The sequence below is a fragment of the Episyrphus balteatus genome, chromosome 1 (assembly GCF_945859705.1).
Source record: "Episyrphus balteatus chromosome 1, idEpiBalt1.1, whole genome shotgun sequence".
In the NCBI taxonomy this organism is placed as follows: domain Eukaryota; kingdom Metazoa; phylum Arthropoda; class Insecta; order Diptera; family Syrphidae; genus Episyrphus; species Episyrphus balteatus.
The window spans coordinates 8975293-8989271 of NC_079134.1; the positions used below are offsets into that span (position 1 = coordinate 8975293).

General features: G+C 31.3%; 1 protein-coding gene across 1 annotated transcript in view; it reads left to right on the forward strand.

Moving 5' to 3' along the window:
- The window catches only part of LOC129906995 (uncharacterized), a 50893-nt gene extending 37412 nt beyond the window's left edge, over positions 1-13481 (forward strand). Inside the window, exon 3 of the mRNA XM_055983031.1 lies at positions 13134-13481. Coding sequence (XP_055839006.1) covers positions 13134-13481 — 348 coding nt within the window. The remainder of the gene's footprint in view (positions 1-13133) is intronic.
- The last annotated feature ends 498 nt before the right edge of the window (positions 13482-13979 follow it).

Here is a 13979-nt window from a genome sequence, read left to right on the forward strand (position 1 = left end):
TCACTAAGCCTAAAAATCACACTGGTTGCTTTCTAGGAGCTCTATTTTTTTTAGATATTTTATTTTTTCACATTTTTGGGGTAGTTTCATATTATTTTTTTTTAGATTTTATTATTACAAGCGTTTTTAAAGTTTTGTTTTAAAAATTTGTATCCAATGTAATGTATTTGGGTTCATTGAGTAAAATAAAAATACAAAAAAAAAATGTATTTAAAAAAAATTAACAAAAAAAAATTGTATGAATTTCTATGCCTTTTCATGTATGAATAATTTAAAAACTAGAGCTGTTAGAAAAAAACTAATGTTATTTTTGCAATCAACACCCTTTATTTAGTAAGAAATGATAAATAACGGTCTGGAAAATTTTTGTGTGTTGGGCAGTGTATTATTGAGTTATAAATTTCCCAGGAAATCTCTGTCCTTTAAGTGATACTGAATAAGAAGAGTGACATTTTTTTCAGATCAAAGGGGTTCGCGAACTCAAAAAGTTTGAAAATCACTTGTGTGGATGAACAATAGGGTGTGTCAAAATGCTAAAGTATGGAATTTCCAAATGTAATAGCTATTAAAAGTTACATAACTTATTAAAAATAAATCCTGCATTTACAATTTTCATTTTAATTAATATCTTTGGCTCGCTCAAAATATAGGAAGAAATCGAAGATATTTGAATTTTTAGAGATTTTTGAAATAAATGTTTTTTTTTTTTTAATTGCGCCGTTTGAATACAAAAACAAAACTATATTAAATTTTTATAAGAAAAAACTTTTAAGCTTATATATGTTGGAATTGAACACTTAGTAAAGAAGCTGCGAAATAATATGCCAAGGAAAAAAAAACATTTTTTTATATAAAATCGTTTTTTTCCTAACAACTTCAACCGATTTGAGCGAGCCAAAGACGAATTATGAATTACATATTATTAAACCTTAGACCCTAATAAAACTTTTGACCACTATTACATTGCAAAATTAGAGTCCTTTTTTTCGGAGACACAAAAGTGAGACACCCTAATGAACAATGGAATCTGTTGGTTGAGACGTACAAAATCTGCATGCTTAGCCCTTGATATGTATATAATGTTTTGAAACTGTGGTTCCTATTGCCTGTTTATTTAATATTTTGACTTTCAGAAAAAAACTACATTTTTTACCTTAATCTAAGAGCCACTAATGATAGTATATCAAATTCTTATATGAGAACTTTGTTGGAGATTCAAATCGATCAAGGTATTTTTTTTTTTTTTTTTTTGTGAAAAAGTACTCATACGCCCGAGTAACCATTCAAAATACAGGTTATATTAGTTTACGGGCCAACAGATTTGTGTATGTTAAAATCTTTCATCCCATGAACTCATTTACTCGTAAGTATGAACACGAAACTATTTAGCAGTGTATAGAATTGGCCAAACTCTTCCTTACATTTAAAGGTTTTTGAACTAAACTTTCAAAAGTGCAAAATTCTTTTGTTAGAAATTGTGTCTTCAAGATATTTACACAGAAAGATGTTAAATAGTCAACATTTAACTAGTTTTTTCAACTTTCTAGTTAAACCATAATGAGTCTTCATTGTCTTCATATTTCCCCCAAAAGATATTTGTCAAGATGAAAAAACAAATACTAAGAAACTTTTGTTTACAAAAAACAAAAAGATGACGAAAGATGAAGAAACTGCACCGGCTAGTATTTAATATTCAGTTATATAAAATCCTTGAGGACATTTTTTAATAAGATGCTCTGCTCTACACTCTTACAGTCAAACTTTTTCTGTTGAGTTGTTTATTTGTGTTAAGGATTTTCACTTATTTATTCGTCGCCGCTGTTCGTGTATCTCTGTCACTCTGCTAGAGATTATAAACATCACCAAAACCAACCACCCAACTATTACTGAATGTGACAGCAAGGAGTCACTAATGACAGTACGATGCGTAAATTATATCTTGATGAATATCCTTTATACACATCCTCCCATATTCACACTCCTCCCATCCATAGACCTCCACCCTATTAACGAGCTTAAACTTTTGCGCAAAATAAATTAATGTATGTTTTTCTTTAAGGAATCCTGTTCTCTTTATAGTCGTTAAGGACTCGTTTTTTTTTTCTGTTTTTTTTTTTTTTTCTTGGTTCCCTTTGCTTGAAAAAAAAGATATCGCGCATAACGACAATGACAGTGGCAGGAAAACTTTATCCACTTCATCAACGCAGTTTCAAGGCGGCGCGGCGGCACACAGTATACAGCCGTCCTTTCCCAACCACACACCCCTTTTTTTATCTTGGGCAATGAGAGGAGTTTTAATCAACTTATACACAGATGACGGATGACGGAGCGCGTAAATTAGATCAACGGAAATGGCAGCGGATTTGCAAATGTTTACATATACAGAGCGCGAAGACTTTTGAGCAGCGCACAAAATGGCTTTGACTTTGTGCGATGTATAGTACGTATATATCCCCTTTATCATTCATTATGCCCTACTACGCCAACCCTATTTCGCGGATCATACTTCTTATAACAGTAAAAGAAGATTGCTAAAAGATTGAGTTTAAGTGAAGAAGATTGCAGGAAATTTGTATATCTTCATTTTTGTATCTTTTCCACTTTGTCTGTGCGTTCCTTCGCAGAAGCGGGATGACGATGATGATGATAAACTTGAGAAGGCGGCAAGAATAAGAGATATTTCAGCTCATTAATCACACAAAAAAAAAAATAAGCTGGAAGCAAAAGCGTTAATAACTTCTTCTTCTTCGTATAGCTTCTCATAGCCCATATACAGAGTTTGAGAAATGCATGCAAAATTGAGTAGAATCTAAAGTTTCTGAAGTTAAAAAAATTTTTCAATTTAAACTTTAAACATTAAAAATAAAATAGCTTTGGTCCTTAATTTCCAAACTATTAAACCATTTTTATTTTCTAGGACTACCTTTTTGCCTGTTGATTAGCTTTTTTCCTTCAGATGAAAAAACAAAAACAAAAAAAAAAACGGTGATAGCTAAATGCCTTTAGCATCGTTACCTCTATATTTTGTGATCCTTGAAAAATTCATGGCACCCATCATTTCCGCATGTTCGACAAAGCATCACAAAACAAAAAAAAAAAACATAGAAAATATGCCAACAAAAAAAAACCTATATTCTTAAGGTGAAATTGATTTTTTAGAGAGCATTGCAAGGACGAGTATTGTGTTTATTGTGGATAGGTCCATTTAAAATGGAGAAAATTGCCTAGAAAATTTGATTTACCAGAAAAACGGAAATGGGGCTGTAAAAATTACTAGAACATCCATTTGGTAGCAGATGTGTGCTGAAGGTTGTAGGTTTAAAGTGGATTTCCAACAAAATAAAAGTTCATAAACGCTTTCGAGCTCATCGTTTTATTGAGCTATTGATTATTACGAACACTTTTTTTTTTATGTAAAATGGGATACTTAATGGCAACGCCCACGTAGATAAAATAGGACGAAGTTTTAAGGTGTAAAAAAATAGACTAAAGATTGTTAGATTTAAAGTGTTTATTTGTCAATCGTTAACAAGGAAAGAGGCGAATAAAAATCTTACGTTTGAGGAAGGAGTAAAAAACCGAAAACTTTCAACTTCAAGGGTGACTAAGATTTTGTATGGTAACTTTATTATTTTTATTAGGTACATCCTTTTTATTTCGAGTTGTCCTATTCTTCTGTATTTAGATATAATGCTTCCTTTCTTATTTTTCTTATGGCTACTATTTCAATGTAATACCATTATTCCGAAAGCTTAAAATCTAGATAACCAAAAATCCAGGAACACTCAAAATCAGAAATCCCGAAAATCCAGAACCCTGAAAACTTAAATTGTTAAAAAAAAAATTTCAAAAAGTTTTTAATTTTCTTTTTTTATATTTGACACTTCAAAATTATGTCTGTAAATTTTAAATAAAATTGACTTATGCTTTGATGAAATATATGAACTTAAAAAATATGTCGATTTTTGAAAACCGGCAACGCCATATTTCCGTTCTCCGCATTTTTTGCGCATTTATTACGTATACCAAATTTAATCGTAATCGTTAGAGACGTTTTCGAGATATTTGAAATACTTCGAAAACGTTATATGGGAGATATGCGTTAAAATGGAGATATTAAAAAAATAAAAAAAATGGGTGTAGGGAATCACACAAAAATCATCTATACCAAGTTTCAAGGAAATCCATCCATCCATCCGTTTAGGCCCTAGCTCGATGTACAGATGGACGCACAGACGCACACACGCGCAGACCGACGGACGGCATGACGAAAACCACTTTTTTGATCTTCTCCATCATCGTAATGTTGGTTTTGATTAAAACCTCGATTTTTTTTTCCTACACGAAACCAATACTTGCCCTATAGAGCAAGTAAAAAAGTTGAGATAACATTTTTCCATAACATTACGATGGTAGAGAATGCCAAAAAAGTGGGTCCCGGAAGTCTGTCTGTCTGTCTGTCTGTCTGTCTGTAAGCGAAGCTACAGCCTAAATGGATAGACCGATTGATGTCAAACTTGGTATGTAGCTTTATTTGGCGACTTTAAAGAGGAGTTTTTGGAATTAATTTTTTGGACCAAAAATAACGGTACTTGTCATATACCGATTTTAGTAAAATTGAAATTGCTTAAAAACGGCTCCAAAGATTTTGTTTAAAAAATTCAAATGTTAGTTTTAAGATAAGGTCTATCTTTTAATGAAAAAAATTTTGTTTGAAAATCATTATTATTACCTGCCATTGAACCGTTTTTTTTCAAATCCAATTATCTCCGAAACTGCTTATTCGATTTCAACGAAACTTTTTGTGAAGAAGCATTTATATAATTTAAATATAAGCCAAAAATAAAATTTTGAAAAAATAATTTTTGGATTTTTAAAAAAAATTTGAAAATATTTTTTTTTTGAAAAATCAAATTCTCGAAAACGGGACATTAAATTTTTTTTTTGAAATTTTGTGTTTAGATGTTGATCAGTGATTTCTACAAAATGTCATACCAATTTTATTTTAAGACTTTTTCTCCAAAAAATTATTTATTAAAAATTAGTTTTTTTAAAAAACGGCTCTAACGAATTTGAAAATTTTGTTTCTAAAAATGCATCTTAATATATCAATGAAAACTGCATACTTGTTTCATGGGGCAGTTTGGTTTCAGATTTTATATTATATTTTTTAAAAACGAATTTTATTTTTTTTTTTTCCAAATTTCTATATAAAATGTCTTAAAAATGTAAACAACTTTAACTCTAAGAGCAAATTCGTGCGACCCAGTCGTGCATTTTATTTTGCAATGTCCCGATAATTTACTTATTTCTATAAAATTTAAAATCTTGGGCAAAATTTTTTTGGGGTTCAACATCGGTATTTTGTGGTTCTGGGTTTTCTTGATTCTGTATTTTTGGGATTTGGAGACTTACTTACATATTTACCTATGTAAGTTTTTTTTAATGAATTAATTAAGAATACAATTAATTCCAATAAGGAATTTAAAAATTTGAAATAACAGTAAAAACGATTCAAAATGTAACAGTCCGTCTTTAACGTCTATTAATTTATTTTAAGGCCAGTCATTTAATACATCTTAGATCGCAAAAAATTTCATTTTATTGGTTTTTTTAGGATGGTGCTCAAAAAACCTGTACTAACTTAATTTTTTCAGACTTTTTTTTTCAGTTTATATGTATTTAACTTTATTTCTGGCATATTTAACTAATTTCCGGTATATATTTAGCTATATTATGTTAAAACAAACCAAAAGTAAGCTTATCCCTGGCATTACTTTTTTTCCGTATACTTATTTACTATGTCAATAATTGAACTTGTTTTCCATACTCCCGGCTAGAATCTCAAGAAGATAATGAAAACTTACAAATTAAACATGGAAGACTTAAGAAATTCGAAATCGATTTTGAAAAACAATAAAATCTTTTCAAACTTTACCGAAAATTAATTTCTAACTAGGACCATATTCAAAGTTCATTACCTTGGTTAAAAAAAAAAAAAAAACATTCACTATATCCTTAATACTTTTAATTTATAAACTTTAATGAGTGCATCCACATCAAACGTTATAAACTCTTATCGATTCTCAAAAATTCAAAAGTCAGACGTCTAAACCAAGTTTGTATTTTTCAATCTTCCAGACTTGTACGTTTGTATTAAGAACCTCATTCAACAAAAATAAATGTCCTTTACAGACATTTAGAACTTTGCAAAGGTCATAATTTTACATCAAAGTAAAGTGTTTTACATTTAAATCTTATATACTCTCAATTCTACATCGTTATCCTTTTCCTGTTTTCTTTATTTTTTTTTTTTTTTTCTGAATATCCTTAAAGAGGACTATTTTTTGTTTGTCGTCCTAGAGTCATCGTCATCATAGGCCGTGTTTCTAAACCATCTACATCCTAAAACCATGCATAGAAGCATAGACCTACTACATATTTGCATTCATATCGAGCCAATTTACATATAACCATAATATAAGTTTATGAGTCCGGGCCGCGCCCGACCGACCGGGGTCGGTCGTTGTGAGTGAATTATCCTTTTTGAGTTGCGGTTGAGCTGCAATATGCACTGGCATAGAAATCGCTAGGCAAATAATATTTATATATCCTTTGAGTAAAAGTGGGCTCAAATTTTCTATATCTCTATGTGTGTACTTTTTAGTTAAGTATGTGAGACTCTGTTTGACTGTTAGTGGTGGTCTGTTTTTTGCATGAATGTGTGTTGCTATGTTTAAGTAAAAATCTTTATTGACTGCGGATGGTTGTTAATCGTATGCTTGCTTCCTTTCATATTTTTTTTCGTACTCTCCTTGTTTTTGTTTTCTAGATTTGCTTTAGATCATTATTAGATATGGTTATGCTTTTGTGTAGTGCAAATGGAAGGGCATTATGGAAAAATGTCCTTCCGCAACGCGTGGTCCTTTTGTGGACCTTTTAAAAAAAAAGTAGGAAAGAGAGTTTATATGTCTTTGAAGTTGTTTTTTTCTTTTGCTTTTCCTCTACAAATGGACAAGAGCAATCATTAATCAGACCGACTCTATTAATGCTATGTTTTTTTCTTGCAGAAGTTTTTGGTGCACTTCCTGTTTAAGGCATATTTTGTATAGGACACAGGGTACACAAAGCATATTAGTTTTGCGACAGTAAAACACGATGCAAATTCTGATAGAGTTGGTATACGTTTATTCGAAGTGGAGAGCTCCTCCAGAGAGTAGGAACTCGTATATGAGAAATTATGGTCATGGAAGATATATGCAGCAGTAATGGGATGTAAATAGCTTTAGTTGGTTTTAACTGATTTAATGCAACTGCATTTGATGATTTAATGACTTCGATGTTTGAAATAATTGCTTATGGTAGCTATTCCTTGTGTGGTTGGGACGTGACAGTTTGCAAAGTAACTTCAATGAAAAGTTATTATTTTGAACAGTTTTGTGTGGACAGTAGATTATGCTTAGATAAGAGTTTGAATATGGATACATTTTGAGAAGAAAGATTTTTTTTTGTGTTCACTAAGTATAATCTGCATAAGTAGTTACGAAATCGGGCATAGAACACTACCTGGTGGTATCCCATCCATTTTTTTTTTAATCTCTAATTTGAACAAAATTTGTTTTCAGGATTTAAAGAAGTGCATATGTTATTTTTGACGTGAAAACTTCTTTAGAATCCTAGTGGTTTGAAACACGATGAAACATTCCGTGTGGGAAGTACTGTAATCTCAGTTTGAAATCTCGACATGGTTGGCTTTAAAAAATTCTTACTGTTTTTGTAGCCATGGTAGAAATATGATTTAAGTGTCATATAAAAGGTGAAATAATAAGCTTTCAGATGATATAAAATTTATTATAAGTTGTCATTTAAAAAAATGGATTTAATGGTTTTTGAAAAGAAAAAAAAAAAAAGATTGATTTTCTTGCTTTTTTGATGAAAACGGATTGGGTTCAAAAAATTCCAGCTGTTTTTGTAGATGTTGTATAGGCATGGTCGATGTAAATATGTTGAGCTTTCAGATGATATAAAATTCATTATAAAATAAAAAAAGGTAGATTTTTTAAAGTTTTTTTTTCAAGAAAAAACGATTTTTTAAGGTTTCACTTCTACCACGTGTGAATTGTACACATGATTTTTTTTTTTGGCTGGATTTCATCATGGGAAAGTCAACCGTACCTTAATTAGGACAGAAGGAAAAGTTTACACAAATTTGGAAATTCATCCTATTCTGAATAAAAAATAAATCACTTTTAAACTAGCAAACGAAATTCATGATTAACCCACAGAGTCCCTCTTTTGTTTTCTAAAATTTATCAAAAACAAACTTTAACATAAAAACTTTCATTTAAAAAAAATCAACAAAAATACAAAAGTAACAAAAAAAAAAGAAAGAATTTAATTAAAAATAAATTAGGACAGCATTTAAAATAAACTTCTACCAATTTGTCTTTTAGATTAATGTGTTTTTAATTTACCATCAATATTATCCTTCCCATCGAGGGTGTCCCTTCGCATTATGCACACAAAATTCCCTTTTTTATACACATACATACATATATCCGCATATAATTGTCATTCAGCCTTTACAACTTACTCGTGTTTACAACAGATTTTTTTTTTTGTGTTTTTGTATTTTGTTTCAGTAAAATAAATAATTAAACAAATTGAATGCAATGAATTACTGCGGTTTTTTTTTCGAAATGGCAAAACTGACAAATTACTTTGTCGTGTGAGTTTTTGTCTACTTATACATTATAGCACCATGTTTTATACAAAGGACAACAACAAAAAAAGAGTGAAGGAAAAAAAAAGCTGGTTGTAGAATTTTCAACAAATCTCCCAGCAGGTGGCTTATAGGAGTTTCTCTACAGATAATCAGAAGTGGGATATAAAACAAAAGAAAAATAAAAAAACAAATTTAATATGGCCCACTTTTCAACATAAGGACGTGTTCTGTCCAGGATTTTTTTGTATTCTTTTTTTTTTTTAAGTTCATTTATTTATGACTCGCGTGCAAAATAGATATTAGCGTGGTATTTTTCCCTCTCTTTCTCTCTACTCCATGTTGGTTTAAAGGTTTGAAGCACGTGTGTGCATTTATAGAGTTTTCAAAAAGATCAGTCATTTGGGAGGTTCCTTCTCCCAAATCCTTGCCTTCTATAGAGCAATAACAATAAAGTTATTTGATTTTTTTATATTTTGTTCAAAGCGCAGAAAAACATTTCAATCGATGAAGGACATTTGTGTAGCTAGAAATGAGCTATCATAATATTCAAAGTCTGATTAGGTGTAAGGTTAAAGTAGTTTTTCTGCAAAAAATCAGCAAGGTTCGGTAATTTTTGTAAGTATGAATTTTTAATACTAATTTCATTTGTCATTTTTACAGAAAATGGTGAACAGCAAGAGTTTTTTATCCGTACACTGTATAATTGAGGTATTAATGAAACGGTGTTAAACGTGATTAACCTGTGGTCAAGGGCGGATCCAGGATTTTTTTCTGGGGGGGGGGGGGGGGTCACAAGGGACGGATTGCCAAAAAAATCAGCAATAACAGTTAGATATAAAGTGAAGTATCATACGACTGACTGACAGGCAGCGAATTTTAACGACGCACAATGCAATATTTTGGTCTAAAACCTGGCCAAAAATATTTGGACACATTTTCCTTCTCAAATAAGTACCAAATGACAAAAAAGTTATTGGGAAGGCAAAAATTTTAATTTTGTGGTACAGTAAAAGCCACTTACGTGCTAACCCTTACCCGATTACCCGGGAGAAAAAAAAAAAACAAAATGTGTATTAAAAATCATAAAATGAACGTACAATTATGAGCTATAACTTTGCTTAAAGTTAGTAATTTAATCGTTATTTTATTTTTTGACTCATGCCTCATTTAAAATATTCCTAGACGACGAAACGAGAGCGTTGCGTTTTTTCTGAACGTTTTCGATTTAAAAAAAAAAATCGTTTTTAAATCGTTTGGAAATTCACAATACTGCGATTTTTATTCTTTAAAGTAAAAAAAAGGAATAAAGAATATTTTTTGAGAATCGAACTCCGGACGGTGAGATTACGAGGCACTCACCAATTTTAATTTTTTTTTCTCAATTTTAAATTCATTTTTATTTTTCATCATTTGAAAACTATCTTAAAGCTAGACAAAAATTCATAAAAACTAGCCTATTTATCAATTACTTACAACTAACTTACTGGCCCTATACTGGCACTCTAAGTTATACCTACTTCATTTTTCTTAATACTAATGCCTTTCGGCCTTAAAACTAATTTAATTCAAATATTTATTTCATGGTTTTAATTTTTCCAAGAAATAATTTAAAAAAAACTTGGATTTTGATCACGAGGCACTCATGTTATCACCTAGGCTAACTCGAATGCAGACATTATGAAAACTTTTATCCATATAAGCTGTCTAAAATATTTTAAGATTAAAATTTCATTTTCGAAAAATCGTCGTTGCATATACAATTAAATTTTTTTTTAGAATACCATTCATACCTTGATTGTTGATGGCCATATCACGTGCCCCCGTGCCCTCACCCCCCCCCCCCCCTGGATCCGCCGTTGCCCTTGGTTAATGTGTCAAAATTTTAGACATGTTTGTTTACCATATTTACCATTTTACCAGGTTTACCAATAGTTTACACGATTGTATGAATGAGTTGGTTCAATAAGCCACTGTAGTGCATTGGTCCTGCAATCTTTCATGCAAAGTTTTGACTGTCCAATAATGAATATCATTTAAGATCGCATAATTATTGAAAATAAATCGGTTCGATTAATTGGACAACGATAGAATTTTTTTTTTTAATCAATGTTACGCATACACCACAGTGACCCATAATTTACATAATTTTTGAAAGTTTTTTTTTTTAATTTTAATTTTTATGAATTACAAAAAAAGCTCTTGCAGCTCAAAGCATTTTTATATTAGTTGACTCATAGATTTTAGGAACTGTCTCCATATGAATTTTAAAGAAATTTTATTTATATACGAGGAGAGCGGAAACATTTTTTTTTTTTTAATGAAAATTTTTGAAAAATACAAAAAATGCAGTTATATTGCAGTTGTATGGAATATTTTGTGGAATATTTTTGATACTTGTTTTCCTATAAAAAATTAACTTTGACTGTTATTTTTAAAACAAAAACTATCTGGTTAAATCCACTTTTTAATCCAGTCGCCCAAAAAGTTTAGAGTAAAATCAATATTCTTCAAATTTCTGTGACATAATATCTCAGACATGATTCCATTACAATCAAAAGCTAGTTCTAAGAGCTCATTAATGCATTAATTCGATCTATGATATCCCGACTCAGTTCCTATAAAATAAGATTAAAAAATTAGTCTCAATTTACGAAGGACTTATTGCACACAAATTTTTGCATTACAAAGAAAACGAGAAAAAGAAAACTAAATTCCCAAACATCATGCTCAACATCTCTCTCCATTATCAAGTCCATGTTAATATCCTTAAATTCTCTCAATGAAATGCAGATGGAACGTACAAAAAAAAAGAAAGAAAAAAAAAATAGAAAGACACCCACTCAAAATGTTACTTCCATTCTTTTACTTCAAAAAAGTCCATCAGTCCTTTTTTTCTACAATGATGCTGTCAGATGTTTCAAACGAAAAAAAAAACATAAAAAATACTGCAGAAACGAATATCAATTCAAACACAAATTTCAATATCATTTGCTTTCAACAACGACGACGACAACATAAGGACTCATCGAAGAGTAGAGAGTGACAGAGAGAAAGAAAAGACAAGGACATATTGACGACGACACAAACGACAATAACTACGAATTGAAACGACTTCACTAAAAACCAATTACGAATCGAAACAACATCGTATAGATACTCTTTCGTGTATTCTATCTATCTTGTGTTTCTATATTCTATCCATGCATTTCCTAGCATTTCCACGATTCTGCTGTATGTCGTCCAGATTCAAGATCCTTAGGCAAGGAAATGAATGAATAAAAAAAAAAATAAAAAAACAAATCCACCTTTCTAGGATAAAGCAGGCATAAAGGATCATAAAAACGAAGACAACGAAAAAAAAAAAAAAACAAAACCTGGATGAATGAAAGGAATAAACAGATAATCCTCAAAGCAAGCGCTGTTCGCCACTCTTTCCGTCTCTCCCTTTGACTGCTTTTTTTCCTCCTCGCAATCCTCCAATATATACACAAGACTTTTATTATCATATAAATAGTCTACTTAAGGACCAAAAGCATCCTCCCGCTCTCTCTCTCTCTCTGTTCCTTTTCGTTTGACGACGTCGGCGGGAAGAAAGTTTCCGCCGCCACAACGTTCATCTCTTGACTGTTTCTGCTGCTGGATGGGATAGTATAGTTGTTGGAACGGGAAATGATTTTGTTTGGCATCCTCTTCTACGAGCCATCGCCATCCCTATGGCGGATTTGAAGTGATTTTTATTCAATGAAATTGTAGAGAATGGGATTTTGAAGAAAATTTTGTGATTATACTTTAGGACTAACTAAGAAGAAGAAGGAAAACCGAATGCTGCTGATGCTAAAGAACAAACTCATTCATCCGATCATCCATCCATTTCCGTCCCGTTTTCATTTCATATAACTAACACTCGATTTGTCAACCAAACCATCCACTAAATCAATGTCGTATTTTCTTTCCTTTTTTTCTTCTTTGTCTTCTCCTTTTTCCCCATCGTTCTCTACACAAAATCCTATAAAATTGTGATTTTCTGTGGAAAAAAAAAAAAAAGAAATCCAGGGTTGGGCGCCACTTAAAGAAAATCACTTGATTCAGTAGAATTGAACACCTTTCTGCACCCAAAAGCAATAAAATTTCAATTTTTTTTTTTTTTAATTTCGATTTTCTGTTTTAAAGTTCAAATTCGTGCCGTTAGTTTGTCTTATAATTCTTTTTCGTATCCTTACCTGAATGACTTGTGCATGTGCAACTCAAAATACCATCAGACAAAAAGAAGTCAAAGCAAACAAAAAAAAAATCGATTGAACATGAAATATTGGATGCTGCATCAAAATCGAACAAAAAAAAAACACCTTAAACAGGAAAACAAGGACTAAGAAAAAGGCAAGAAAAAAAATATAAAGAAAAAAATAAGGATAATAAAATTAACATTGTTGTGGCACCAATTCCTGTAGGTACAACAAACAAGCAGCAGCAGCACCCAACAGCAGCAGCATCAGCTAGAGAGCACACAGAAAAGTGTCTCAAACTTAAATCCTTGTACAATGTACATGCGGCATGTGGCAAGGACAATAAAAATCAAATCAATACACGCGAAGATAACGAAACGACGTGTTTTGTTCCTGGATGTTCCTTCTGCTTGCTAGATTCGTCTTCACTTCTTGGCTATATGCGAGTCAAGGCAGCAACAACAGCAGTGATGTTGTTTAGTAGTGACATAGTTGGAAAAGGCATATCCTTGCAGGCAACACCAGAAGCATAGATACAAAAAAAATTTATAAGAAAATTGAAGGAGGAAGAGATTTCAAATTCATGTTCTTGTGAAATAATTCAAGGAAATTCAAAGCTCCTAAAGAAAATGCAATAATAAGCAACAAAAACACACAGAAAAAATAGGATGAAAAAAAAATACACAAAGCCACTATATAGTATAGCTTTTGGAAAGATATAACGGCAACCGATTTGGCTTAAGTGAACTGACAATAGTGTTAGAAGATGGCGGTGGTTTGTGTGTACAAGGAACACAACGGCAACATCCGTTTGCCTTATCTAACAGTTATTGGGTGTTTCTTCTTTTTTTTTTCTTCGTTTTGTATAAAAGAGAACTCTTAAAATCACATTTCCTAGAGAAAAAGGATACACCGGAAGCATTGCTTCCACATCTCAATATATACACCTTTTTTTTGCCTTCTTCTTCGCCTTTTTCCAGGACACATTTCTATATATCGTAGCATTAGATTTGTGGTCGTATATTCTGATG